We start from the raw sequence: 27,647 nt of genomic DNA on the forward strand, positions 1-27,647 counted from the left end.
TAACAATGATAGCATCAGTAAAGACGAGTATACAGCTGTTTGTAAGTGTTATGTTTTGGAATATTTATGAACATTACTGCATATACTTGTTTATAAGATGAGCCCAAATGCTAACTTCACTGACCCATATAGACCTTATCTTAATAAACAGGCAGATCTGGGTCTTTGCAGTTTGTTAGGAATAGTAAGTAGAACCACATCGACCCTGATCTGCAAGCATATTATGCTACCAGATCAAGATCTATGTTATTTGCAGTTTGACTCGACTTATAAGCGAGTATATATGGCATAATGATAAAACATATATTCATTGTTTGTATACGTAATGCCCAATAATCACATTCACTCCGAAGTAGACCGGAAGTTGATCCTGGAACTATCGTCTGTGTGTGGAAGATACGAAACAACGAATAAACTTTTCCCAACATTGGCCCTTCAGAATCAGTAAGGTTACTCAGTGGCGTCGCTAGGGGGGGGGGTGTGGGGGGTGCGGACCGCACCGGGTGACACCATCTCAGAGGGGTGACACCAAAATGAAAAATTGCAAATTTCACAGAGCACACACTGCTCGGTCTAATCGGATTTCATAAGCGGATAACCGATCATAGTTAAATACATGACTAGCAGCCACAGCAGTGGCGTCGCTAGGGGGATGCGGGGGGGGGGGGGGTGCGGACTGCACCGGGTGACACCATCAGAGGGGGTGACACCAAAATGACATTACTAAGGATTCTGTATCGTCCGTTACGGAAGGAGGATCATGGGAGTGAAACCATGAGCTACCGCACTGGGTGACACCAACCCCGATGACGCCACTGAGGTTACTTAAATGGCAATGGAAGAAAGGTGTAGAGTGTCTTCTTTACAGTGGTGAACGTTCCGAGTGACTGAATGCGCAGATAGTATCGGAAAAATTAGATCGGAGTCATCTAGGGGTCGGATTGTGACAGGCGAGTTAGTTTTATTGTGTTAATTGGTGAGTGTATACATTAGTTTACCCGGGAATCAAGTGCCTGTGCTCCATACAGCTGGTTGGAAACGACATTCTCTTCACCGACTTATTGTCTGCGCTATCTTACATCTATACAGGCATAATTAACCATGTCAGTATATATTATATCTATATGCGCATAATTACTATTATAATTGTAGATTTTAACTGATATACTACGCCAAGAACCGTCAAACTCTACAATGCTTTTTAATATTTTTTTCTCCTATTACCAGAAACGTGAAAAACTACCCCTACGTCGTATTGGTTGCCTGCAAAATGTACGAAGCTCCACTTTTTCGCGATGAACTGCTCTGGTGGACTAGTGATGATAGTGTCCGCCTCGGATGCGGGGGGTCGTGGGTTCGAACCCCGACCGAGTCATCCCAAAGACTTCTTAAAATGGTAAAAACAACAAAGGCGATTATTGTACTTTTATATTGCATTTTTATATTGATGGGTCTTCACACTACTAGTTTGAAATAATACTCTGTTTACCGACTTGTTGGCATGGCTATCATATCTTTATGCGAATAATTATCCTTATCAGTCTATCTTATATCTATATACGCATAGTTAAGTTTGATATATGACGATAAAAACCGTCCGGCTGTATATATATATATATATATATATATATATATATATATATATATATATATATATATATATATATATATATATATTTCCTGCATAGCGGTTGCCTGTAAATTGGGTGAAGCGCTTTTACGCGGCCTAAATTCGCCAATATCACAGGCCGGAAATATTAAGATATAGGTATGTATGATCAGCGGAGTCTGTAGCAGCGTACAAAGATTGGTGCATCATGGGGAAAATGTACAGAGATCACGTACCTTTACACATATGAACTATGCTCTCCATGTGCCCCCCCCCCCCCCCCCCCCCGCCCCTGCCTAGATTTCACCTCTAGACATGGTTTAGCATACATGTGTAAAACGATAGTTGACAATTACATACCTGCCACCCCATCTCCACACCCCCCCACCCCGAAAATAATTCTCCGGGCGCCCCTGTGCTAGTTTGTAGCATTACGAGCACCGGATGTGTGACGCAGTTGTCAGTAAAGGTGAGGTTGTTGCAATCTTCTTTTGCTCGAAAGATGCTGAAAATAAAAGTAGTGGTTTCAGACGGTCGTCCAGCTCACTTATTGGAAATACCTTAGGATAATTGCTCAGACGTAAAGAATAATTTGTATGCTTTATACTGTTTTAAAGAACTGACAATAAATACTTTTTAATATATCCTTACTATAAGCTGAAAGTCTAGTTGCGTTCACAAAACCATAATCAATATAAGAATTTTGCTATCACCAGAAAATTATCTCCTTGATCGAAAGCGAGGCTGGAGAGTATGCCTTATTTTATCTTTACTAAATACAATGGTGAACTATCACAGCCGCACGTTCTGCCTAGCTCAGATAATGCATACAAATTGTCCTATATTGGTACAAGATCTTTAAATTAGAATGAAAACTAGAAATATTTCAAAAGGGTCGGATGATACATAGATTCAAATAGCTTAATAGTATTCTTGCTTCGAAAACAACTAGAACAATTGTGATATGCATCATTAAGAGAAACGCTCGAGCAGTTAAATTTTATTAAATAACATTGATTTTAATGACCTTCAAGGTAGTTTATTACAACAGATAAGTACACTAGATAATAACCATACATGATTCCACTATCTGGCTTAGAATCAGTGGAAACACGGGAATATATTATTGGATGAACCCAATCAGGCCATGATTGTTATCAATTGTAAGTTACAATAAAGAGAATGTATACAGTCTGGCTAAAATGTTTGCAAGAGAAACTTTGTTATATTAGACAAGTACCAAGATTGTATGCAAGCGAAAATGCATCAAGCATAGTTTTTGCATTGTTTCCGATCAAAGAAATCAGTGCTAATTTTAAACATTTATTTATTTCCTCTATCACGCTTGTAATTGATTCAAAGATCGGTGCGAGGAATGAGTTCGTTTTAAATTATCTTAAGCGTCATCTGCTTCGCATGCAAAACTTAGCAAATGCCACATTGGCAAACAAAAATTCATCAGAACCACAATTAAGTCTGTTTGGACGCAAACATAAGAGACCTAATTGGACGCATGCATCAAGTTTCATGACAACTGATGTAATATCCTTTATTTAAATATGATGCATGTAAATACTAAAATAAAATAAAAGATAAAATTAAAATGTACACGTATATAATTTTTTATGATATTTACCTTCTGCATGGATGATTTAAAATGTGTACATGCCCACCAGATTTCATGACTGTATATGCAAAATTGTCTGTGATTTCTGTTACCTACTATTATCGTTTGCAGGTAGATAGTTGCACCTTCCCACTTACCCATCTGCACCCTACCATATGAACGGGTATGTCTCCTGCTGGGTTAGAAATAGAGGAGCTTTCGAAACTCACTTGTCAGAAAAGAACACATCCTTGTGCATTCGAAAAGCCCCAATATTAAAAATTACGGAACCACAAGCTCCAAACTGTACTCATCTATATCGTTCTGATGACTTACCTGTAAAAGCACAAGTGATAGTTTCCGAATAACGCCAATAATATACTTTTTCGAACTATCCAGTTTCTTCAGCTCAATTGGAGAGGTACAAAATTGAAATCATGAACAATTTTATGTGTCCAACTACTTACGCACGACTTTGAAGACATTTAGTTCTATTTTGTGTCATACATACAATCGTATCCTCTCTTTGGAAACTTCTCTTGACTGTCTTAAAAGTGTAATTTTTATACAGGCTTGACATGAATAACTATTGAGATATCTCAATCGTTCCCTTTTTCAAGCAGTATTTTGAAAGAATACTGTTGAAAATACTTTTTCAGTTTAGTGAAAGGATCAAATTTCTTCACCCTTAAAATAGTGCTCTGGAAACCATTGTACTGGCATTATTTCAGCCTTTAATATAAAAGAACAAGTAGCGCACTCTTTTGAAGGTCACTCAAAAGTATATGCTACATTCCTGAATAATGCGAAGGCCTCCAATACAGTATGGCATAATGGCCTTTTCTGTAAGCTTTTTTTTTCTCCAGGAGTTAAAGGCAAACTGTAGATTAACTCGTAATTTGTTTTGGGAATGTTAGGGCCCATGTTCTCCTAACATGCCAACATTCGAATCCATACTCAGTAAACCTGGGTGTAGGAAAACAAAGAGATATATTAGATCGGTAGTTCTTAATCCTGTTAAATGACAATATCTTCTCTGGAGTCAACAAAATCTGAATACAAGTTGGTATTTTAAGCATCCCACGTGTTCTATTAGCATTTGGCATTATCCTGGAATCCTCATAATTTAATGGCATGTGTATTTTGCTTCGCAACCTCCATGACTATGCATCTGAGGGAAGACTTTGTTACAATGTAGACAAGCAATATTGTCATATTTTCACACAAAAAAGAATCCAGCAAGAAACACGTGCATGTTCAGAGATTAGCTATTCCTAGTTTCGTCAAGAAGATATTCTGAGTTTACTATCTCTCCTCCGACATTTCCAATAATTCTACAGTGAATAGTTATGGTGAAAAAAGAAGATCAGCATTATATTCCCTTGTTGGAATTCGCATTGTAAAGGATGGTACAAATCCAGTTCATATTGCTACAATCTGGTAAAAAATAGTTTTGCCTGCTTTGCTGTATGGATGGGAAATGGCAGTCAAACTTGACTAAGACACAGTCTGTCAAAGAAACGCTGCAATAATACGTATTGTTCTAGCACAGCGATCACCTAAGAGACAACAAAAAGCAGTCTTGGACTGTGGTGAGTTGAGAGATATGTCAATAAAATCAAATTAGGTTTCTTCAATAAAAGCTGAAGAGATCAAAGTTCATTAGCAAGGAAAATCGAGTTTAACATAATAATTCTTTATTTCCTGATACACACGTGTGAGAGCATTGTTGTTGTTAAAGCTTAGCTCCGTGTTCTTGTGAAATATCAGCTTGGAGACTTTGTTTTCACGAATACCTGAATACCCTATACCAGAGGTGGGCAAACTTTCTAGTGCAAATGTCGCATACACAAATTTACACCTTGTCGCGGGCCGCATACTTCATTAAGTAACATAATTAATATTTGAAATAGCATAAACAAAAGGTTTTTCTAAATAACATCTAATTAATTTTCAGTTGTTAATATGTTGTTAATATTTGACAACTTAAACTTAAACTTTAAAAGAAGCACATTTCTTTGATAAACAGAGTAACATAAACAGAGTCAGTGCGAATGATGACTTGTTTCTAGGCCGCATGAAAACCCTTGGCGGACCGCATGAAAACCCTTGGCGGGCCGCATAAAAGACCTTGGCGGGCCGCATGCGGCCCGCTTGACGTAGTTTGCCCATCCCTGCCCTAAACTCTGCGCAGCAGCATGTTTGGAAGAGGTTTACTCAAACAACATTTCGTTGTTTCGAAGAGATATTACGGCGATGTAATCTTGAATGAAGACTCAGACGTTTTCATTATCAACGCTCCATGCTGACCATCAACCACCTGGTGAAAATGTTATAAAACTTGGTCTTCTGCAAATCTTCCTGTCTAACAATGTGCTTAATGTTGTTCCAGGCTGAGTACAACTGTGAAAGATTGGTTGCCATAAATAATGAGTGCAACTTTTATGTCTGAGTAAATAAATAATAGACGCAATAGAAATAATAGGCTCACGCTGTCTTGTCTATCCGGACAGTGACTCTCTACTTCTCATATTCCTGGATAATAGAGGAGAACAAACTGCGTTTATGGATGATCTAACATGGCACAATTTCACGTTTGGTGGCATAAGTAGTAACATCAATGTACAGGACAAATGAACTATAACACGATAGCTGACATTATGCTTGTACTTGAAACCACTTTAATTTTGACTAACATCCATATAATTCACATCTGTTAGATTCCTAGTGTTTTGAAGGACAGACAACGTAATAATTGATTTCAAATATGCCAGTCAAATGTAAATAGTTGTAATTACATTTTATTTACCATGTTCTTCTTGATCGCTGGTCCTTTTATATTTCGTTACTGGCAAGTTTCTCGCTCCTATGTTTTATATGGTGCGTTATCTTTAAAGATTTCCATTTACTTGGGATTTTGTACAATTTAACTTTATATTTATATACTTTCGCACATACATACATGGTCCTTAAACATATGCAAATATAATCAGCAAATATATATTTTGTACATTGTTTATAAAACTGATTTTCCGTGTTACTGTCCCTTTAACATATTACACTTCCAAATCAAAGTTAAACGTTTTGTACTTCTCCTGAAGTTTGGGCTGATTAACTAAACCTGTGCTCTGTGTCCTTGTGTGCCACACCAAAATCTGAAAGGAAAACAATGAATTATATATGACAACATGAAGTAAAATAAGTACAGATAAAATATATGCATTATGCCTTCCTGGTCAATTTTTGGAAGGAGAACGAATGAGGTAAAAGCTAGTTTTTGTTATATCAGACATTGAAGGATATGCTTAAATGTTTCACAAAATGTAGAGATAAACAAAATATACAAGATTTATATTGAAATAAGCTTAAATGTACAAAGTTAAAATCTCGTAACCTTTTTATATAGATCCAGTTGCAATGATTTCGTACAAACATAGATATTGCATCAAGAAATTAACAAAGATTGATTTAAGAGAGAACATTATATGAAACACTTGTGGTAGAGTAAACCACAGGAATCGCAAATTTTAACAAACATACATCTGAAAACATTTATAGGTTTGAAACGATTAAGAAAAACCTGCAAATTGTTTTTAAAAAATAACAGTACTAGTTTTAAGTTCTAAAAGCTAGCTATTGCTTTAAATGACTGATACAAAAGGCATATTCACTATGTGCATGAAAGTCTTTCCGAATCGCACACGGGCTCAAGAGCGAAAACCAAACTTGGAGATGCCATACAATAGGCTGTTAGAGATAGCTCGAAATAGCGAAAGCTTCAAAACAAAAACTTATGTAGTTTCGGCAGCTATGCACGCACATATATGAGCTCAACGGACTACAGTTATTTAAGTTTGTCAGCGGATATAGGGCCTAGATTACCTATATGAATGAAAAACATCGTGCACCACGAAACAACTATTCTTGCACAGATTTTGCTAGACAAGGGGCACATTTAGATTGGATAATACTATTATTACTGATTTTCTATGTAAAATAATAGCTCTTTATATGATTTGCATTACAATGAACGCACCAAGGTAATTGGGTATTTCTCAAATTATCATACATGGGACCTTTAACAAAAAAGTAAACTATATTCTATATCTGAAAACAAGGGAATATCAACACAGGGAATATTTTATAACCTACTTATATTTACCAGTATAGGAATAATTTCTTGTTTGCACACACATAGTTAGCGAATATTGTGCGAAGAGTTGGAACAATCTCGATGGCATTGAAAACTCCAATCGTGCCTCGCCTTATTACAGCATCGTAATTTAAACATTAAATAAACCTCTCCATTTAGTTCTTGTAGATAATAATATTTTTGTTCTAAGGTATTCTAAAGACGTTCTCATCACCCAACCCTTGAGTAAACCAGGCAACAGTAGCTTCCACACTTTATTTACCCACAATCAGTGTTCATCCCATGTCAATTGTAGGGTAAAGCTTTTGATTTGGAAATGTAACATTTTAGCCAGATCTTAAGAATCATGCTGCATCTTACTGCTTATATTGTCATTCTATTAACTTATTAGAAATTATTTAAAAAGCATTTGGAGTGTGTCTTTATACCAATAATATATTTACAAAATGAAGTATGTACAGCTTCAATGTCATTTGCTTCGTAAAAATAACCGAACTTCTGACCCGTAAATTAAGATTCGTACTATCAACTGTTTGGAAATTATTACTTTATTTTATTTTGCAGTGACTTATGAAAGCAATTGAGTCTAGTCTTCGGCCTTTAAAGAGTCATTGCTGCTTGTGTTAGTAAAGTTTTTTGACACATATATCGTGAGTTTAAAAAGACACAGCACAAACACGATATATATAATCAGATACCGTCTCCATCAGGCAATCACCAAAATACCAACTTTATATGGTCTCAGAATATCCCATATTTCGAAACCAATACGACTGTAGTCTTCTCAAATATCCCTTATTTCGAAACCAATACGATTGTAGTCTTCTCAAATATCCCTTATTTCGAAACCAATACGATTGTAGTCTTCTCAAATATCCCTTATTTCGAAAACAAATACGACTGTAGTCTTCTCAAATATCTCTTTTTTCGAAACCAATACGATTGTAGTCTTCTTAAATATCCCTTATTTCGAAACCAATACGATTGTAGTCTTTTCCAGGTTCCCCTTTAGCTCCTACTTGTGGTAGTATTATTTTAGTTTATTTGGAATTATTTTATGTTCTATACCCGTTTCGTCAAAGCCAAACAAGTCATCTGCATTCAGCAATCCTGTCACTTAGTAACTGTACTATTACAAAGTCATGCTGGTGTGTCTTCAAATCATTTAGAAAAATGAAAATAAAATAAATGGCTAGACACAGTTTTGCGTTTACCCAGCCTGGCAGTTAAATGTTACTTTCAGTTCATTTGGCATTTTCACACAAGCCTTGATATCTGCAAATAGGGGTTTCAATATTGCAAACATTTTTACTGATAATATTTTCATTTACTAATTTATGATAAAGTAAGCTCCTATCAATGTGGTATAACGCTATTTCATAATCAACAAAAAGAGCATAAAACCTCACTGTTTCCTCCGAAAGTTACATATCAATTGTGTTTAGGATCAACGAAGTTTCTACAGTGAAATACCCACTTCGAAAGACAGCTTGTTCAACACATTCACTGTTTACTATCGCGTATAACTAATTCAGGTTCTTATGGTTTATACGTATTTAAATCCAGCAACTATGTGTTACGGATGCATAATTCTATAATTCGCCGATTCGTTTTCTATAATGATAAACAAGTCTTCTTTTGTATATATTGACGAGTGCTCAGCTGCCATATATATGACATGAGGATTTCCTGAAGGGTTTGTACATAAAGGGAGAATTTCAAGTAGACAATATTTTAGTGTGTGTGTGTGTGTGGGTGGGTGTGTGTGTTACCTCTGTGCAATTTTTAGCTTTCGGTTCCATGTCGGACATGGTTACGTTCAGACCCTCCAAAATGGTTGACTCTTGGGTACCTGCTCGAGCTGCGTAGTTGAATTCAGCCTCTGGATGCGAAAATAGCAGTTGAACATTAAAAGCAAAACTCGCCATATCGATTGGAAATCGTCTGTGGGTACCCAAAAAGAATATCCATCCCACAACCTGCATAATAATAATAATAATAATAATAATAACCTTCTACAGAGATTCAACGGAGAGTACAAGAATGAACACATGCTTAAGTAAACGCATTGGTTTACATTAACAACCGAAGAAGTATGTTGAAACATATCGGATGTAAATATGTGTGGAGCTGAGTGGAGCTGAGTGGGCTTTAAATGGAATACTGTATTCGTTTTTGTGTGGAGCTGAGTAGAGCTGAGCCAGCTTTAAATGGAATACTGTATTCATTTTTGTGTGGAGCTGAGTAGAGCTGAGTGGGCTTTAAATGGAATACTGTATTCATTTTTGTGTGGAGCTGAGTGGGCTTTAAATGGAATACTGTATTCGTTTTTGTGTGGAGCTGAGTGGAGCTGAGTGGGCTTTAAATGGAATACTGTATTCGTTTTTGTGTGGAGCTGAGTGGGCTTTAAATGGAATACTGTATTCATTTTTGTGTGGAGCTGAGGGGAGCTGAGTGGAGCTGTGTAGAGCTGAGTGGGCTTTAAATGGAATACTGTATTCATTTTTGTTGCTATCCTAGATACAATTCCCCCACTAATCATGTATGTATGTATGTATGTATGTATGTTGCATGTATGCATGTATGTATGCATGGATGGATGGATGGATGGATGGATGAATGGATGGATGGATGGATGTGTGTGTATGTATGTATGTATGATGTTGATATGTGTCTCTATATGTATGTATGTATGTATGTATGTGTGATGTTGATATGTGTCTCTATATTTTGTGCTTAATTTTTATCCATGATTGTAAATTGTACTTTATGGTAAGGTTAATGTGCAATTAACATGATAATTAATTATTGTCTATACTTATTAGTGTAAATAAGATGTTGATATTGTTTTTTGTGTTTATTAGATCAGTATATTCAAGAAACATTTTGATGGAATATTTCAATTCAGAAAAACTTCGCATCTAATGAAGTTTAGAACATTTTATTTTGTCTGCATAAATAGAGGCTTTTTAAACGAGTAATCATTTCTGTTTCATCTCAGTCTTTCGTTGTCTATGATCGGAGTTTGTATTTGTGTTCAAATATAATTCAAGAGGAATAATTTAAATCATTCATTTATTTTATGCATTGAAATTACAAAGTGCTTATTGACTTTTGGACTAACACATTATTTTGGAACTATTGTGTATTCATTCAAGGACATTATGGATTGAATCAATGGTACATCAGTACATTCAGGACTATTGGAATTCATTCGGAACATTCTATAATGTTGGACATGTGACATGACATGTATAATTTTTTGGGATTTAATCGATAATACTGTGTTTCTTAGAATTACATTCTGTAGCTTAGAAAAATAAATAATTTATTGATTTTCCTTTAAGTACTGGTTTCACTTTCTTTCTGTTGCTTATTTTTAAGACTTAGAGTCGTAAAAATATGTATGTATGTATGTATGACTGACTGACTGACTGACTGTATGTATGTATGTATGTATGTATGTATGTATGTATGTATGTATGTATGTATGTATGTTATCAATTCCGCACCAAAGATTATTTATATTGATATCATACTTTCATTATCAACCAATCCCTGGCCAGCCAGAAACCATATATACTCCAGTTTATGTTCATTGATTTCCTGACTGGTGAATCCTATAGTCAGCTTCCCAACATACAGACTGACATTTTAAGAACAAAAGGCTGGCTTGGCACGAGGTAAGAGTCCCACAGTAGCTCCCCTTAATGCGAGCCAGGCCTCGCGAGAACCAATACTCGCCTATACCCAGTCCGAACACCAGGAAAGTTACGAGGTGCGCCGAACAGACGCAGATCTAACTTCACTGGCTGATACACACTATGTCCAAAATTAACTCATACATTACCAATATCATCTGTCCGATTTATTTTCAGTTCGATCAGTTGACATAACTGAACTGTGAACAATATTTCAATGCAGAAATGTGTTTTTTAAGGATTTTTACAAGCCTGCAAACCAAAACATGTGTACGCAATCTCTTATCTTCTTTCATTAGAAACTAACTTTGCTGTCAAGAGGGCATCTGTGACAGATGAAATGGATAAAAACCGCGATGAAAGGAGAAATATTGTTCAAGGGTTTTAACATATTTTATGTATGCATGATCCCTGTACCATATAAAAAGGAGATAAATTATATTAATAACTTTTTGTGATTCTGCATGACAAATTTGCAGAAGACAGCATGATGAATGCACACAATGACCAACCAGAGGGTACATTAGGGCAGAAACGGAGGTTTTCAATATTTCCGTGCAGCCTCCTCAGGAAATAAATAATAACCATGCTAAACAGCATGCTAATTATTCGTAACAGACAATATTTTAATTGAGAAAACGTGTTTGATTCTAAAACAATTGTGTATTATCTCAACGCCATACCATGGTTCTTTTGCGATTGAGGAAGAGTTATATCGTCTCGGTATAAAGGTGCTAGAATGTACATGCAGGAAATGTATTAATGCGAATTGCAGCAGTAGAAACTTTACTAGTTACGTTCTGACATGTTTTTTCCTTTAAATAAAAAGCTTTTTTATTCCTACTGGACTTACATTGTGGAAACCTGATCCTTTAATTCAAGGATTTGTTGTTTCTAGTCAATCCCAGTCGTATTATTCATAGTTTGCATTGCATGGCGGCCAGTCTCTTACCAGCCAAAGATCATTGAACCACTTCATTCCACATCGTCCCTTGTATAGGTAGTTGGATAAAACGTTTAAAACAACTAATCTCTTACGAATACAAGTTACTGTCAACAGTATGCAAAATTAACTGACCAATCAGAGAGCTTCTTACATGACCTGTTAGGTTTTCAAAATAGTGACTTTCGTGATATCACCGTGTTGCTGTTTACTGTGTAATTATTCACAACTATTTTCCTTAGGTGACAGTTACCTTAAAAACCAGATAAGTCTAAACTTTTCCTCTAATCTCAAACTATTATTTATTCGTCACTAAATATTTTTCACGTGGAATATTTGTTTGTGTTGTTCCCATGCCCCAGGACGTTAGAAATAATTCAGTGTTTCTCCGTTTGCCATTTAAAAAATAGAAATTATAAAATCCTTCATAATGTCCACCCTAGAATTAAGACCACCCCCACTATAGCAGACATCAAAAGAACCTACTTTTCCTTTTTTATCCCTGTGCTCTACCGCTGCAAAATTAAGACCACTCCTCTATTGTCACATTTCTTATCAAAATGGATAGAGATTTTCAAGGCAGAAAACCAATGCGAAAAATTCTTATCCCACTTGACACGTGACCTTTATCCTGGCTCGTGGACTATTTGTATACTTAACTGCAAACATTGCACACAAGTGAAGCAAAACCTCTCGGTTTCCATCATTACTTGAGCATTCTTTGACATTAATGATGATGTTAAAATTTGATTGCAAAACATTTAGTTACTCCAAAGGACAGTGCTTGAAGTTAAGAGTCATCGAAAACAGGACACTTCATTCCGACTGAACTAGTTACATGTACAGCTACTTTATTCTGATTTGAGTTGATAAAGGAGTTGTTGTAATTGTCATTTTTTTCAGTATTAATTTCTCATTATTATTTATGAATAGTAAATCAGTTCGAGATCAAAACTGTGGCTCTCGAATTATCTCATGGATAAGAGTAGACCTTACGTTTTGCCATGTTCGTATTTTTATTATTTTGCCAACTTTCTGCCGTACACAATGCGAACACCGTGTCTTGTCATTTTGTCAGTATTTTTGGCGTTTCTCTATCACTGTTGCTTGAACACTTAGAGTTTCTAAACATTTAAAATCAATGCAAAAACGTTAACTTTTACGCTCGGTATTAAAAACCTGGAATTATCAGCTTTAATTACATCACTATTTAACGTATGCCCGTTTGACCTCATTGTTCGTTCCCTAATGTGAGAAAAAATAATCTTTCATTACAAATCGGTGCTACATATGAAAAGTCCACCCTTGGGATCAAAATTTCTAATACACTCGAGTGGAATTTCCCTGTCGTACAGCGACACATAAAAAAGGATTATATTATTCCAGTCATGTCTTATATGTTCCACTGATAATTTATCCCGTATATGCAACCATGGCATAGGCTATTGTGGAAGGGAGGGGGTGGACGTGGGCCCGCAAGAATCAGGACGGCCTTCATGGACTTAATCAAGTGGGTAGTTAAACGTCTAGCACATGCCCCTCAAACCAAAGTGCTAAGTAATATATCATAATAATTTTATATGTCTTCATTGTCTCCGATGATATTATTTATTAATACACACACACACACACACACACACACACACACACACATACATACATACATACATACATACATACATTCCGCCTGCAACCATTTTATTTAGACCATCCTATTTATGAAAACACTTTTAGTTCCGCAATAGCGAATTTTAGATGATAAACATTGGATATCGTATATGTAATTACCTTTGAACCAAATATGAACACAGTACCTTTGGGCCACACGTACACATAAATCACTGGGCGACGTAGCCCACTGGTAGGTCATATACATGAAAAGACATCGTTTTACCTTTTGGCGACAGTAAATGGGCGACACAAAACATATATTTCGTTTCGTTTGTTTTATTCACTTTTGTATGCCTTGTAACATTCTTCCAACATTTCCCACATAATATACTCTACGGGTACAATCGTAACTCCGAAACGCTTGCTGTAATATGATGTAGAATGTGAACGCTTTTAGTTAAATATTAACTTGTGATATCATGTTTACATAATTCGATACTCGATACACACGATCATGTAACGCATCTGCAATGCAGAAATACGATTCGAACGTTCATAATAATAAAAAACAACATCTCAAACCGAATCTTGCGCAGAACCGTAAAACTGATAAGGAATCATCCAACATATTTCAAATCCTCATATGCACAAGGAATTTCAGTAATCATCTTTCATTTCATCCCACAATGTATGTATGTATGTATGTATGTATGTATGTATGTATGTATGTATGTGTGTGTGTATGTATGTGTGTATGTGTGTGTGTGTGTGTGTGTGTGTGTATGTTGGGCACGATGACTAGGACATGGCGAGTGGGACATGACGAGATTAAGGAAATATTGTTGAGGAGATCATACTGTGGAACTATCAGAGGGCAAGCTGGAATGATTATAAGGGTAACTTCTATGATGACTGGAAAGATCACATAGCGAACTGGAAAGATCACATAATGACCTGGAAAGATCTAATGATGACTGGAAAGATCACATAACGAACTGGCAAGATCACGTGGTGACTGTAAAGATCACATAGCGAACTGAAAAGATCACATGATGACTGAAAAGATCACATAGCGAACTGGAAAGATCATATGATGACCTGGAAAGATCTCATGATGACTGGAAAGATCACATAGCGAACTGGAAAGATCATATGATGACCTGGAAAAATTGAAAGCGATGTGAGACGGCGAACTGAAATAATCGAGAGCGTATAGGAGAGGACTAGAATGAATTGGAAAAGGGAATTGAATCAGGGTGGTGGTGATAATTCACTCAGTAACTTTAAAGCCAAATATGAGAAGGAAAATAAATAAAATGTAAAATATGAAAAGAATGGCACTAGAATTATTAAACAACACACATTTTATAAACTAAATATTTAGCTGTTCGTCAAAAACAGTTGTCTAGCAAATTCTGTTGTGAAATAGTACCTTGCTATCTGATTCAATCTGAGATTAACAGTCTGGAGATCAACATTATGGCCTGTACTTGAATCATTACTGATGTGTTGAGAGTCACATTGGCTGTACTTTGGTGAAGAAGAGGGCAGTGTTAATGTAAACTATAATGTACAGAGAAATTCAACCACTCCCTCGAAACTTTAACACAGAAGTGTATACTGAAGAATGAGTCGAATGCTCTACCGGTATTTTACACTGTAAATATTGATCACCATGTTAAAAGCCATAGCGTTTGAGAAACAACATCCAACTCGTGTGTAATAGTCCTCAGTATGCGCTAGAACATTATGGTTCATTCTGGGAATTCGTGACCAAAGGGCAGCTATGACCTTTCTCTTTGTTCAACATATGCAGTCTTTAAGTAAACTTACCGTGCAGAAATGATTTTTTTCTTACTAGATTTATGATGACCTTGACCTTTGATCTTTAAATCTCCATAGTTTGGGTGGTTTACTTGACCTATGTGCCAGCCATCCACACGTTTTGGTAAATTAACTTAGTCTAGAACAAAAGATAGTGCGCAAAGCCCATTTTTCTTTGAGTCATAACAACTTGGCTTTTGGCATTTGGACACACAAATCAATTTACCTCTTGCCATGAGTGCAAGCTTTTAATAAACATTGGTCAAGTATTGCGGTCTACAGCTAATTATCAGGCATAAACCACTTCTTCTTCTTTCATTACATGACCTTGACCTTCGACCTCATGAACCTAGCTTAATAAACCTCTTTCTAACCTAAAACTGTAAATCATTCACAAACCTTGATTCAACTATAATTGCTGAAGAGCTGAAAGTTCCTACTGAAACTGATTTTAATGCTTCAACCAGTGAATTGGATCTTTAACCTTTTCATTCCCAAATTAATCGGTTTATTCGATGTTTCAAGCGTAGTAAATCGTCAATTATTAGTTTAATTCTGTGGACCTCTAAAGTTTTTACGTGGAAACTATTTGAATTCTTTCGCTCACAGTAACCTTGACCTTTGACATTTTGATTCCAAATCAATATGATCCTTCCATACTTCAAGTGCAAAGTTTGGAAAAGGTAGATAATGTGAAACTAAAGTTATGATATGGATACAAACCAAAACAATAGACGGACATATATACAGACGGGAAAAAAAACCCAGTGGAGAAAGTCAGAACAGTATACGTTCCTCCTTGACGTATAAAAGCATAACCTATCTATATGAGAGACAAATTCACTTAACTAGTGCTGCAGGCACACACTCCACACCCTACCTCCACTCCTACCTTCTCCGCCAAGTAATATTATCAGTCATATAAAGAAGATAAGTATGACAAGAGTTGTCTTTCGATACATATGGCAGTGTGACAGAAGTTCTATTTCGGCACATACCGCAGTGTGACTAGGCTGTCGTTCGGTACAGATGACACACTGTCAAGGGCTACAATTTGTGCATATGACAGACTGACAAGGGATGCCCCTCGAAACGCACAGCACAGTACATATGGCAGTATGGCAAGGGCTGCCGTTTGGAACATGACAAAATGACAAGGGCTGCCTTTTGGTACATACGGCAGAAATATATGGGTTGCATTTCAGTACATACGGCAGAGTGACAAGGGATGCCGTTCGGTACATATGGCAGCCTGACAAGGACTTACTTTTGGTACATACGGCAAAGTCAGTACAGCTATAATTACATTAAATATCAAATGCAAAATATTGTCCTTCAAATTAAACTACAATAAAATGAGTGTAAATCCGTGGATCAGTCCTAATCTATAATTGCTGGGGCAATCCGCAAGGGCAACATGGCTTGATCTAGCCTGTGATATTCAATTGCACGTGCAATTTGGCAGCTGTATGTTTGTTAATATTTGCATGACCCGGTTAAAAGTGTTTTTTTTAAAAATGATTTTGGATTTTATTTTATTTTTGTTTTTTAAAACGTTTGGTGACAAAGACTTTTTCAGTGTAAAGGTGTTTGCAACATTGGCTTATGAGCGTCGATGAGAATATTTGTCTATACCTAGGTTTCCTGATTATGGTTCCCATTATTTGAATTGTTATTTTACAATGTTTTCTAACACTTTACAATACCTGCATTTATAAGCATTTTCTAGTAAGGCTATACAGAAGCCGCTCATCCCAAGGAAGCTCTATCTGGCATATGCATGTTTAGATGGCTTGATGACGTTTATGTGCCATTAACATATCTGTTGAATCGTTTTCACATCGCATTTGAATGACCTGGCGTTCCACCGGGCACGGTGTAAAATAATGTCGGTCCTATTATATGGACAAAAAATGTAACTTAAGCGTTATTACATAAAACTGGTGAAACAAATGTTTACTATTCGACTAAAGGAAAAGAAAGACGATGGCAACTTCAAACCTTTAGTACAACCATAATATTTTACCTTTTAAAATTGACACGCTATGTTAATGTTGCAAGGGAGCATTTCATTCATTACCATTTAATTCACACTTATAAAAGCGGTGTGATACCACGATAAACGCCTCTGATCTGAAAAGAAAATTAGCTAATGAACTCTCGAATTTTTAGGAAATGGCAGAACTGAGGCTAGTGTAACACTAGCATGCAAATGTCTAAATATATTCAAATCTCGATCATAGCCAAATTGCCTATTCCACAGAACACGGTCTTCACTATTACCAATTTTCAAAAAGTGTACATCATCAGGCAAACCCTTTTGGAAACATTATTTTCTTGAGTATTGAATAAAATACATTCCTATAGTGAACTTAGCTTGTGGAAGCGAAACAATCTTTCGCTGTAATGTTATTTCTCCTAACGTTATCAGAGCAAATAGATGCATTAAGTCAATGGTCGATTCACCCGGCGTTTACCTGATATATCCTAAGGCAGTTTTTCTCAAACTGTGTGTCGCGGCACACTAGTGTGCCGCGAGTGATTTGCAGGTGTGCCGTGGGAGTTTTGAAAAATATTTAAAATTGCTAGCGTTTTGAAACCCTGAACACATCGAATAATTAAATGGTAAATCAATGTCGCAAAAGTTAAAAAAGTAACATATATAAAAACGTAATCTCTGTCAGTCTGTCATTCACTGGTTCCTTTCGCAACGCGAGACTTGTGCGAGATCTCAGGAGAACTCGATCGCTCTAATTATGAAATGCGCGCTTGTTTGTCGACTTCGGAGCCTTGCTTCAATCTGATTTGTTCTCGAAAGCAGGCACATCCTTCACATTAAATTTAAAATTAAATATATTTGTAAAAATAAATAAGTTCTTCACCACAAAAATTGTTAAATCTTTTCATGTGTGCCGTGAAATTTTTTTAGATCTTTTTGGTGCGCCGCAAGACAAAAAAGTTTAAGAAACACTGTCCTAAGGTATGCATTTTGTATCAATTAGCGCCAGAGTGTTTTGTGTTCTGCTCCACTTTACCTCTGATAATGTATCAGTCTATTCCATGTGTCTTGTAAAAAGCCAACTAAAACACTTACGTTTACAGGTACATTTCAAATGCATATTTTGTCCTTCACAATAACTGTTTGTTTATAGCATGTATAATTCACAAATTTCAAATCTTTCTGAATGTAAATACTTCATCAAGTATTTTGGACAAGTGTAATTGATACTAATTAGGAGTAAAGTCCATATAGACATAGGTAAATGAAGCTAAGTCCAGCATACTTCGGAAGAGACTGATTTTGTATACCAACTTTTCCATCCTTCACCATGGGAGATTCAAATTTACCGCCAGCAATCAATCCGACCGGCCACACTGACACGACATTTGTATATCTCATCTGAAAAAAGAAAAGAGACTGAGTTATTAATGAATCTCATACCGATTGTCTACAGAGAGATAATGCAATACAGTAAGAAGGAATCGTGTGCTTCTATGATTATAATATTTGGGACATATTTGCATGTTCAACTTACGCTGAACTAAAATTAAATAATTGAATAGCTCGGAAAATTCATACAGGAACAAACTACTTATGTCTGAAAAAGAACGAATGACTGGATATATGACCTGGTAAATTACCTTGATCATTACCGCGTGCAGTGACCTGGTAACTTACCCTGATCATGGATGTATGCATTGGTACGCCATATGAACTTGTGAAATACCTTGAGTATGGCCGCGTACAGTGCTAAACCAGAAACTGGTGAATCGCTTTGCTCATGGTCACATGAACCATACGCCTTGTTTCTTGTTTAAAGTGATGAACACGTATTTAACAAATTTATGAACTAAAGATTCTTTAAATTGCTCTTCCTAATCACGGAAGCAGAAAGATTTATACATGTTTGTAATTAACATGCTTACGTGAACTTTCTTATACCGATTTTTGTTTTCTTTAAAATGTTATTGTCTTTTGGGGAGTTAATAATTTTGGGCCAATTGTTTGAGGAAGAAAAGTTCGTATTATTTCACACCAGTCATACCTGCTCTCTCTCTCTCTCTCTCTCTCTCTCTCTCTCTTCTGTTTCCAGCTCAGAACACCTACTCTAACGCGGAGATTTCTATAGATACATATCCATGCGTTATTGACCTTGAGTTCCAGTTAGACTGCCATGTATATAATACCGACGGGAAGTCATTTGACACTGTCACCTTGACTTTAAAAAATTGTAAAATACTACACATCGCAAACAGCTCTGCAACAAGACCTTGAATACTATTGACAGTTCATGCGTTACTTCTTATGTTAATTGTTTTGCTCCAACATATTACATAATACCTTAACTCTAAACAGTTGCACGTCTTAAACCGGTTGTCACCCGCGCTATCTGGTGAGACGGGGCTAATATATATCTGAGGAGACATATACCGAATCATCATAACACGTTCGCAGGTAATATGATGCTCACAGAAATATACTGGAATACACACTGAACCCCTGCTGATTTGTTTTAAAGACAAAATTTGAAGTATTTGTAATAAAATTAAAATTTACAGTTTGGTTCCCGACATCCAGGATATAATGTTGTACTTCAGATTGTCAATAAACTGGTCCTACAACTTTGATAGCTATGTTTAGTTAAACTATTATTTAAAGCCATAAACAATAATATATTTGCAAAAGAAAGAACACATTTCTTTGAACAGGATCCTTTCTAATATAAGATTCATCGTGATTAAATGAGTGATGCTTAACTGCACATCAGCACAGTGAAGATTATTTTGTACCGAGGCAATAGGGGTATTATGTCTTGCTCAGAGACCTGATGTGGACAGGATGTTATTGAGAGTCTGCAATACAAACCACTCAGCACGATTTCGCTCATGATGATAATGGTGATTACATATGCCAAATAAAACTATGAAGTTAATCAGAAATAACAGGTAACGGAAAGAAAAGGCATGATATAAAATAGTACTGTTGCACGAAAGATGTAAGGAGGCCAATTACAGCAGAATCCCAAAGAATATTAAGAAAACTATAAAGTAGTGGATTTAAGATCCTGTTTACAGTAACAATGACAATCGCAGACTCCAAAGACTGTGTTGTTGTATCGATATAGATGGTGTTTACAAAAAGAAAGCAGATGATTCAACATGATTATTTGCGAAAAATACAATTTAATTTCAATGCCTTCTCTCACGTTTATTTCTCGAAGGTAAGCAGCTTTTTAATGGTTATTTTTTATAAATAAAACAATGGAAGCAAATTCCCTCTTCAAATGCATTTTAAAGTGATTTTCAAAGATGGTCATTATTAAACATACTAAATATAAAGAACTTTCTCAGATTTAAAGAAATTCATTTTCGTACTTAATTCCTATTGGCAAGTAATATGACTCTCATACAACTATATTAGAAACAAAATATTCAATTAATTTTCGAAACATGTAGTGTTTCTTTGAAAAAGATAAATATACAAAGTATTCTTGTAAGTGTCTGATTGAAAAAGACAAATATACCAAATATACCAATTATTCATGTAGGTTTCTCACTGAAAAAGATAAATATGCCAAGTATTCATGTAGGTGTCTTACTGTAAAATATAAATATACCAAGTATTCATGTAGGTGTCTCATTGAGAAAGATAAACATACCAGGTATTCATGTAGGTGTCTCATTGAAAAAGATAATTGAAAAAAGACAACTATTCCATGTATTGATTTTTTCTTTCTTTCTATCAACGAGTATAATTCTTTTGTGACCGTGACTTCTCAACGAAATTACGATTAAGATATAAATGAGGCTTCCGTTGTTCGTACAAACGATGTTCTTCAATCTACCGTTTATGTGTAACAAAAGTGAGCAGTCGTCCTTCCATAAGATCTAAAGGTACAAATGTGATGTCTTTCCAGAAGAGAGTGTCATTTTTATTTTCTCTTTGTTCCCTATCTCATCACTCCTCATAAAAGAGGTCCGGTAATCGCCCCTAACAAAGGAGCATCCACTTTTAGCGAGGGTCCTTTCAACATGGATAAAACTCATTCTCGCTGAATGAGCATTTTTCCTGGCTTAATATGTATTTTCATCATTCAGGTGAAAACGAGTATGTAATAAAGGATGCAAATGTTCCTTGCGTTTCACTTTACTCTGTTCCAGTTCTTTGTAAATGCGTTCTCGTAGGTCAGAAGGTAAACTGCAGATTCTCACTTCAAAAGTATCCATGTCGACAGTAAAAGAGACTGAGTGACAGCACGGTATATAGTAATCCATCCAGATCTTTAACCATTTTTTAGGCCTCATTAGTAGACTTTCCAGTCTACAATAGCCAGAAAAAAAACACTGGAAATTAGTTTGTGTCTTTGATTTGTACATCTCGATGAGCTAGTGGTCCAGGTTTGCGAGTATATGGATTAAATCAATAAACAGGTACACGCACGGCATCACATTTGCTAGTAAAGCTGTAAGGCCGTGCCGTATCGCTTTTGCTAGTAGAGCGGTAAAGCATCGAACGTCATTGCTTTCAAGGAGCTGCGAAGGTGATGCAGCATCGCTGATGACGCAAGGTGAGCCATAGCTCTGGTCGCAAGACGCATAATCGAACTCATGTGAAGTGGGTCTCTCACCAGGTTTCTGTGTTGACCTCATCATTATCATTGGAAGTGTGTTTACCTGAAAATTAAAATTGGGAGTTCATAGTGAGTCACTCTGGGTGATGCTGTGTTTGTATTATTCATCTCTCTAGGTCAAGGTTTGTATTTGTAATAAAGTTCTTGTCTTAGAACGTTTCCGTTTTTTTAATACTAGAGCTCAGCATGCTCGTACGACAAAGGGATATGGTCTGGAAGACGTACTCATTTCTGGTAGATGCATTGATAGAAAATGTTTCTAAAGATGGCTTACAATTTGATGATTCTGTAAACGAAACATTTTTTCTGCTCCAATGTTTTCGACTGGGTATCGGACTGTGAAGCTTCTTTTAATACATCAAAGTTGACAACTTCGTTCGCACGATAGTTCAGTATCAGTCTTTTCGACTCTCCATTTGGTATGTACTTGTCCCTGTCGGCCTCTATACTGGTATCCATAATTTGTGTGTGTGCTGCTTGAAAAACGCACAAAAGTGTCTTCTGGATGTTCTTCAATCTATTCTTTCAGCAAGCGCAATCGATAGATATAAAACTCTCGGTGTCAAGGTAAGGAACTTTACTTCCTATAAGTACCAAGACATCATAAAATTATAAACTAGCATTTGATGTCACGCATGCTGCAATGATGACATTTTCAAACGTACCAAGAGGATGAAGGTGAATACTCTGTTGATTGTCGCATCTTCCTAATTTACCATGATCAAATCTTCATGAAGTTCCATATGTTGAAAATAGCGACTAGGAGCTGCTACGTTTTCCTTATTGGGCATTATCAGATGTTGTGCCCATGTTCCCACAAACAATTCCACATGAATTCAGCAAACAATCGCCTTCCTTCATTCTTCAGCATGTGTTCCAAAGTGTTGTCTTCTGGAGTTCGGTACCGTCCTATAAATGTCTCGTTATCAGCTGGAGTCTGACACCAAAACGAATGAGCGCTAGCTTCTTGTTTCAGATATTGGGGAAAAATTCCAATACTTGGGTAATAGTTTTTTCGGTATTGTCAGTGTTAAAAAGTGCATATTTGCGTGTACTTTCAACAATTGGCATCCACGATTGAGAGCATGAAATAATTTGGTACTCACCCGCGTTCCTGTCAGAGCGTGTATTTCATCCTCGTGGCTACAAGGTTGGTCCTGCTGACATGTTGTAGCATACATATGGCGTAAATGAGACATGACAGTGATGTGTTTACAAAGGTGAGTAAGAGTTATTCTGGATAACAAGGAATACACGTCAATGTATTGATTTGCTCAACGTTATACAACAAGCGTGTCTCACTGATTCCTCCTCCAAACACGCTGTGGAGAGGAACCGAATGTTCCATATACAACCTTCCTTGTTATCATTCAAAACTCTTGGCAAGTGAAATGCTAGCCATTTGCCCATTGTGTTGTATGTTTTGTGCATCAATTTGTATGCCATTGTCTTTCCCAAAAACCTAAAACTTAAGATCCTTAATCGTTTTTGTGTGCATGTAAGTCTTGTTTATAACAGTGTGTCTATAAACACTTTGTACCCTTGTGTGTGACAGCATGCTTGTTTATTTGTATGAAAGTGTGTGTCTATTTCATCTCCTTTGTTCTGCATTCTACCCCACCCACAGCGGCTTGTGTGAGGGAAGGTCAGCAAAAACATAAGTTCTCCAAATATTAAAGTAACAGACGGTTCCTGTCCATTAGAGAGATATGTTTTTTCAACATCTACATATAAACGTCTCTTAAATATGTTATTGTTATGTTGTTTATACTGATATTTTAGTCAAGATCAAAAGTGATAAAGCTACTGCATAATTCCTAACATGTTGATCATTTGTGAATGAACTCTACACGGTCAATATAAGTTTAAACGGATCTGCTCCGTATTTCACTACAATTCTCAAGCGTTGTTTATTAAATTTAGGTTTTGCAATATCTTTCTTAAGATGCTTGTGCCAATATTCTGTTTTATCGTAGAGATATACACAGTACAAAATTATAAACCATTACTCTTTAATTTGAGCATTCTGCATCTGGGACTCCTACAAATTTGGGAAACGGTTCAAACAATACTAATTTCAAGATGATGTATGATATTACGACTAAAGTTGAATATGTAATGCCATCCTACTTGTCAGAAAAAAAATTCACAGTTCCCCAAACTATCAGTAACAAAGATATGTTACAATCACAATGTCAAGAAGCAATTCTGAGCTGGTTAGTGAAACTGAGGTCTGGCAGCAAAGTGTTCTAGAAATTTCTGAGCAAGTAACTCGTGTTAAACCTTAAATTCTGTTACTTCGATCACACCGTTAGGTTCACAAAACGTTCATGTATCTTTATAACTTTGATCACAGCGTTAGGTCCATAGAACCTTCATGGCTTTCTGTAAATGATCAAAGTGTTAGGCTCATAGAATTTTCAGAACTTTCTCTGACATTGATTAGGATGACGTTAGGTTCATAGAATTTTCAGAACCTTCTGTGACATTGATTAGGATGACGTTAGGCTCATATAAATTTCAGGACTTTCTGTAATTTTGATAAGGTGAAGTTAGAGTCATAGAACATTCAGGCGTGTATATAACTCTGATTGGGGTCAAATTGGGCTCCTGTGACGTTTCTGACTTCATGTAGCTTTTAATACTGTAAAGTTAGACTCACATAACTTTCAGCACATTTTGTAATTTTGATTACAATAACGTTCTGCTCGTAGAACTTTCTAGACTATCTTAACCTGATTTCTCTACTAGCCAAATTTCAATAATCTAGGTTTACTCCAGGTGTCCTATCTAATTTGGAAGTCTCCTGCTATCGACTAAGTTTCTTTCTCAAAATAATTTCAAAATACTCAGCTGGATATGGTATCATACCAGATCTCCGCAAGACACCCTTTAACCAATCAAAATGCGATAAATTTGTCAAAGATGAGCTTTCAATAGCAGATTCCTCTTAAACGAAGTTAATAACAAGCATGTTTAGATACTGTTCGTAAAAACAAAAACAATTGTGAAACTAGCGCTTGGTTTGCAAAATTCTATATTTATGTTAATAATATCTATGTATGTTTATTTTGTACAATCTATTATTGAGAAACGTTTTAGTTTAGGTCGTTTAGGTGTATTAATAGGATCCACTTTTAATTTAGTACATGTGTAATAAGTTCATTTTAGAAGCTGATTTTTTTAAAAATAATATCTGTGACAGATTTCAAGGTAATTCTGAGTATTGATTATGTACTAACATGACTATCGTTACTTACATGTACATGTGCTAGATCAATTTGGTCTAGCTATTGTTAGAGTAAAACAAATATCCTGCTGCTTCCATGGTAACAACTCATTACAAACTCCATCCATTTCAAATAAAATTCATAAACTCAAATAGAAATAAGCAGACTTTTACATAATGCTGCTAATTCATACATTGCTTTTCTTTCAAAAGTATTGAAACGTAATAAATATGTAATTCGAGTAAAAATGAAAACTTTCCAACAAGCGTATGAAAAAGACAATCATTTCATTTGTATATTAATGAATAGTTACAGCTACCTATTGTCTTGCAATATTCCAAGACAAGATGTCGAGTGCAAACACATTACCATTCATAAAAGAAAGCCTGTTGTAATATTGTCCAGTGATCCAACAGAGGTTCTGAAATCGTTGATTTATTGGTATCTGATAGCAAACTGTCCTTTGATAGCAACTCGAGACGCTTGGCTTAACACTGTCACGAGGTATGCTTTGGCAAATAAACAGAAGATGCAACAGATAGTATTTCGACTCAAACCAAATTAATGTCATTAAGGAACTGTCGTGTACATCATCAATCAGAACATCGTCGCCCTTTTATGGCCAAGTCTAAAAATATACCTCACATGTAACTTGATGGCATTAATAATTATACTCGGAACAAATTTGTTCACACGACACAATATGATGGTGAGAGAAGGCACAGTCACAACAGTGACATTATCGGCCTTTTCTTGTGTAGTATATTCGGTGCATTTCACCAGAGGCGATTAACAAAACCAGACTAATGTATGTGCATCCGCTACTTCGACGTCAGTCATACAGATCATGCATCGAATGCATGTCAGTAGCTGCCATTCGAACTACTTCGACGATTTACGAAGCATGGTTTGTCTGAGATATTACAAACAATCGAATTATATTTTCAGTCATAACCTCTCAGTTAATCGTATAGCCAATCAAAATTGTACAAATTTCCAGGCGATCCGAATAGATTGTTTTCCTTTTTGTGCACAGTTTCAGGCAAACAGACTGTGTAATTGTCTATATAACTAAAGCACCGATATACATCAAAGCCATAAGTATGTCACACAGAAATGGTAGAGGTAGTCACGAATGATATTTGCATATTCCTAGAACATCTGATGTCATTTTTCGATCTGACCGCTGAGCGATGTTCCAATTGGTACACGCAATGCTGTTTTCTTTTTCTTTTTTATTCCTATATTATGCTTTACCAACCCCTTTTTCTGTGCCTTGATCAGATCACTTGACCCTGGACATGTTTTCTTTCCGTAAGAATGAATAGCATAGAGCATACCCTACCATTTATGTGAAATGTATTATTTTCGTTTTCATCAGTTTTCAGGGTTCGCAAAATACTGACATTTTTGTTATAACTAAATTCATAGACAGGTTAATAGGGTCTCAGTGTCTTCAGAAATGCTTTATCATTCATTGAGACTTTTAACTCTGTAGTGGCCACGAAAAACAACTATCCCACAAATAGAACTCTAAATTAGTGTATTACCCATCTCTCTATAATTTACCACGAGTTTCAACTTTAGCATGTGTATTCAGCAATAGATTGCGACAGATTCAAGGAAGAAGAAGTAAAAAAGCTCACTTGCCTCCTCAAAAATCCTGACATCGTACGTGTTGTCATCGTCTGCAAAGTACACGACATCTTGTGTTTCCTTGGGATTGACATGTTCTCTGATCCAGGTCAGAGCTGCATTTCTCTGCGCGACGCCTCTGGGAAATTTTTTTCTCCCGGGAATATTTTTAAACGTTTTGGGAGTTACAGCATTCAAGTGTGTAAATCGAACTTTGCAGTTATTTAAGAGTCTTTTGACAAGTGCGGTCTTGTTCATTGAGTCCTCCACAAGAATCCAATGTAGGTTTTCCACTAGGCGGAATGTTTGGCAAAGTCTTGTAAGATCCGCCTTTTGTTCCAAACGATAATAAGTTGGTGTTATGGCAAAAATGGTAGGTATACCTTTCTTTGTGTCGAAAGGTTTCTGTTTAAACTCCCACATTTTCCTAATGTTCACATTTTCTGATCTTGGACCCAGGAGAGGAGGTTTGTATCCACTTGGATCTTTCAAGGTTTCCTGGCGATCTGGAACCCACATTTTCAGGTCTGCAAAAAGCACATAATATTTTATATATATTTATATTCAAAGTGTATGGTGGTGCCCCTATTGGTCGAGTGGTCATCGTTACGGATGACTGCCATCTCACCTCCGTCTGCGTGAGTTTGAGTCTCAGGCTCGGCTAAAGTGGGTATGTGAGAAAGCCTGCCAGTAGCTTCTCGTG

General features: G+C 36.2%; 1 protein-coding gene across 2 annotated transcripts in view; it reads right to left on the reverse strand.

Moving 5' to 3' along the window:
• Positions 1-5,868: 5,868 nt before the first annotated feature.
• LOC149783567 (galactosylgalactosylxylosylprotein 3-beta-glucuronosyltransferase 2-like) overlaps positions 5,869-27,647 on the reverse strand; it is a 29,875-nt gene continuing 8,096 nt past the window's right edge. Inside the window, exons 2-5 of one of the 2 annotated variants that reach the window (XM_089931830.1) lie at positions 26,960-27,471; positions 18,732-18,847; positions 9,141-9,347; positions 5,869-6,370 (exon numbers count right to left, since the gene is read on the reverse strand). In XM_089931830.1, coding sequence (XP_089787956.1) covers positions 9,188-9,347; positions 18,732-18,847; positions 26,960-27,471 — 788 coding nt within the window. In that variant the 3' untranslated portion in view covers positions 5,869-6,370; positions 9,141-9,187. The remainder of the gene's footprint in view (positions 6,371-9,140; positions 9,348-18,731; positions 18,848-26,959; positions 27,472-27,647) is intronic. The other variant, XM_089931829.1, reaches the window with a different exon arrangement.

Source organism: Sinohyriopsis cumingii, chromosome 14 (assembly GCF_028554795.1).
Source record: "Sinohyriopsis cumingii isolate HCF-2022 chromosome 14, ASM2855479v2, whole genome shotgun sequence".
NCBI classification, from domain to species: domain Eukaryota; kingdom Metazoa; phylum Mollusca; class Bivalvia; order Unionida; family Unionidae; genus Sinohyriopsis; species Sinohyriopsis cumingii.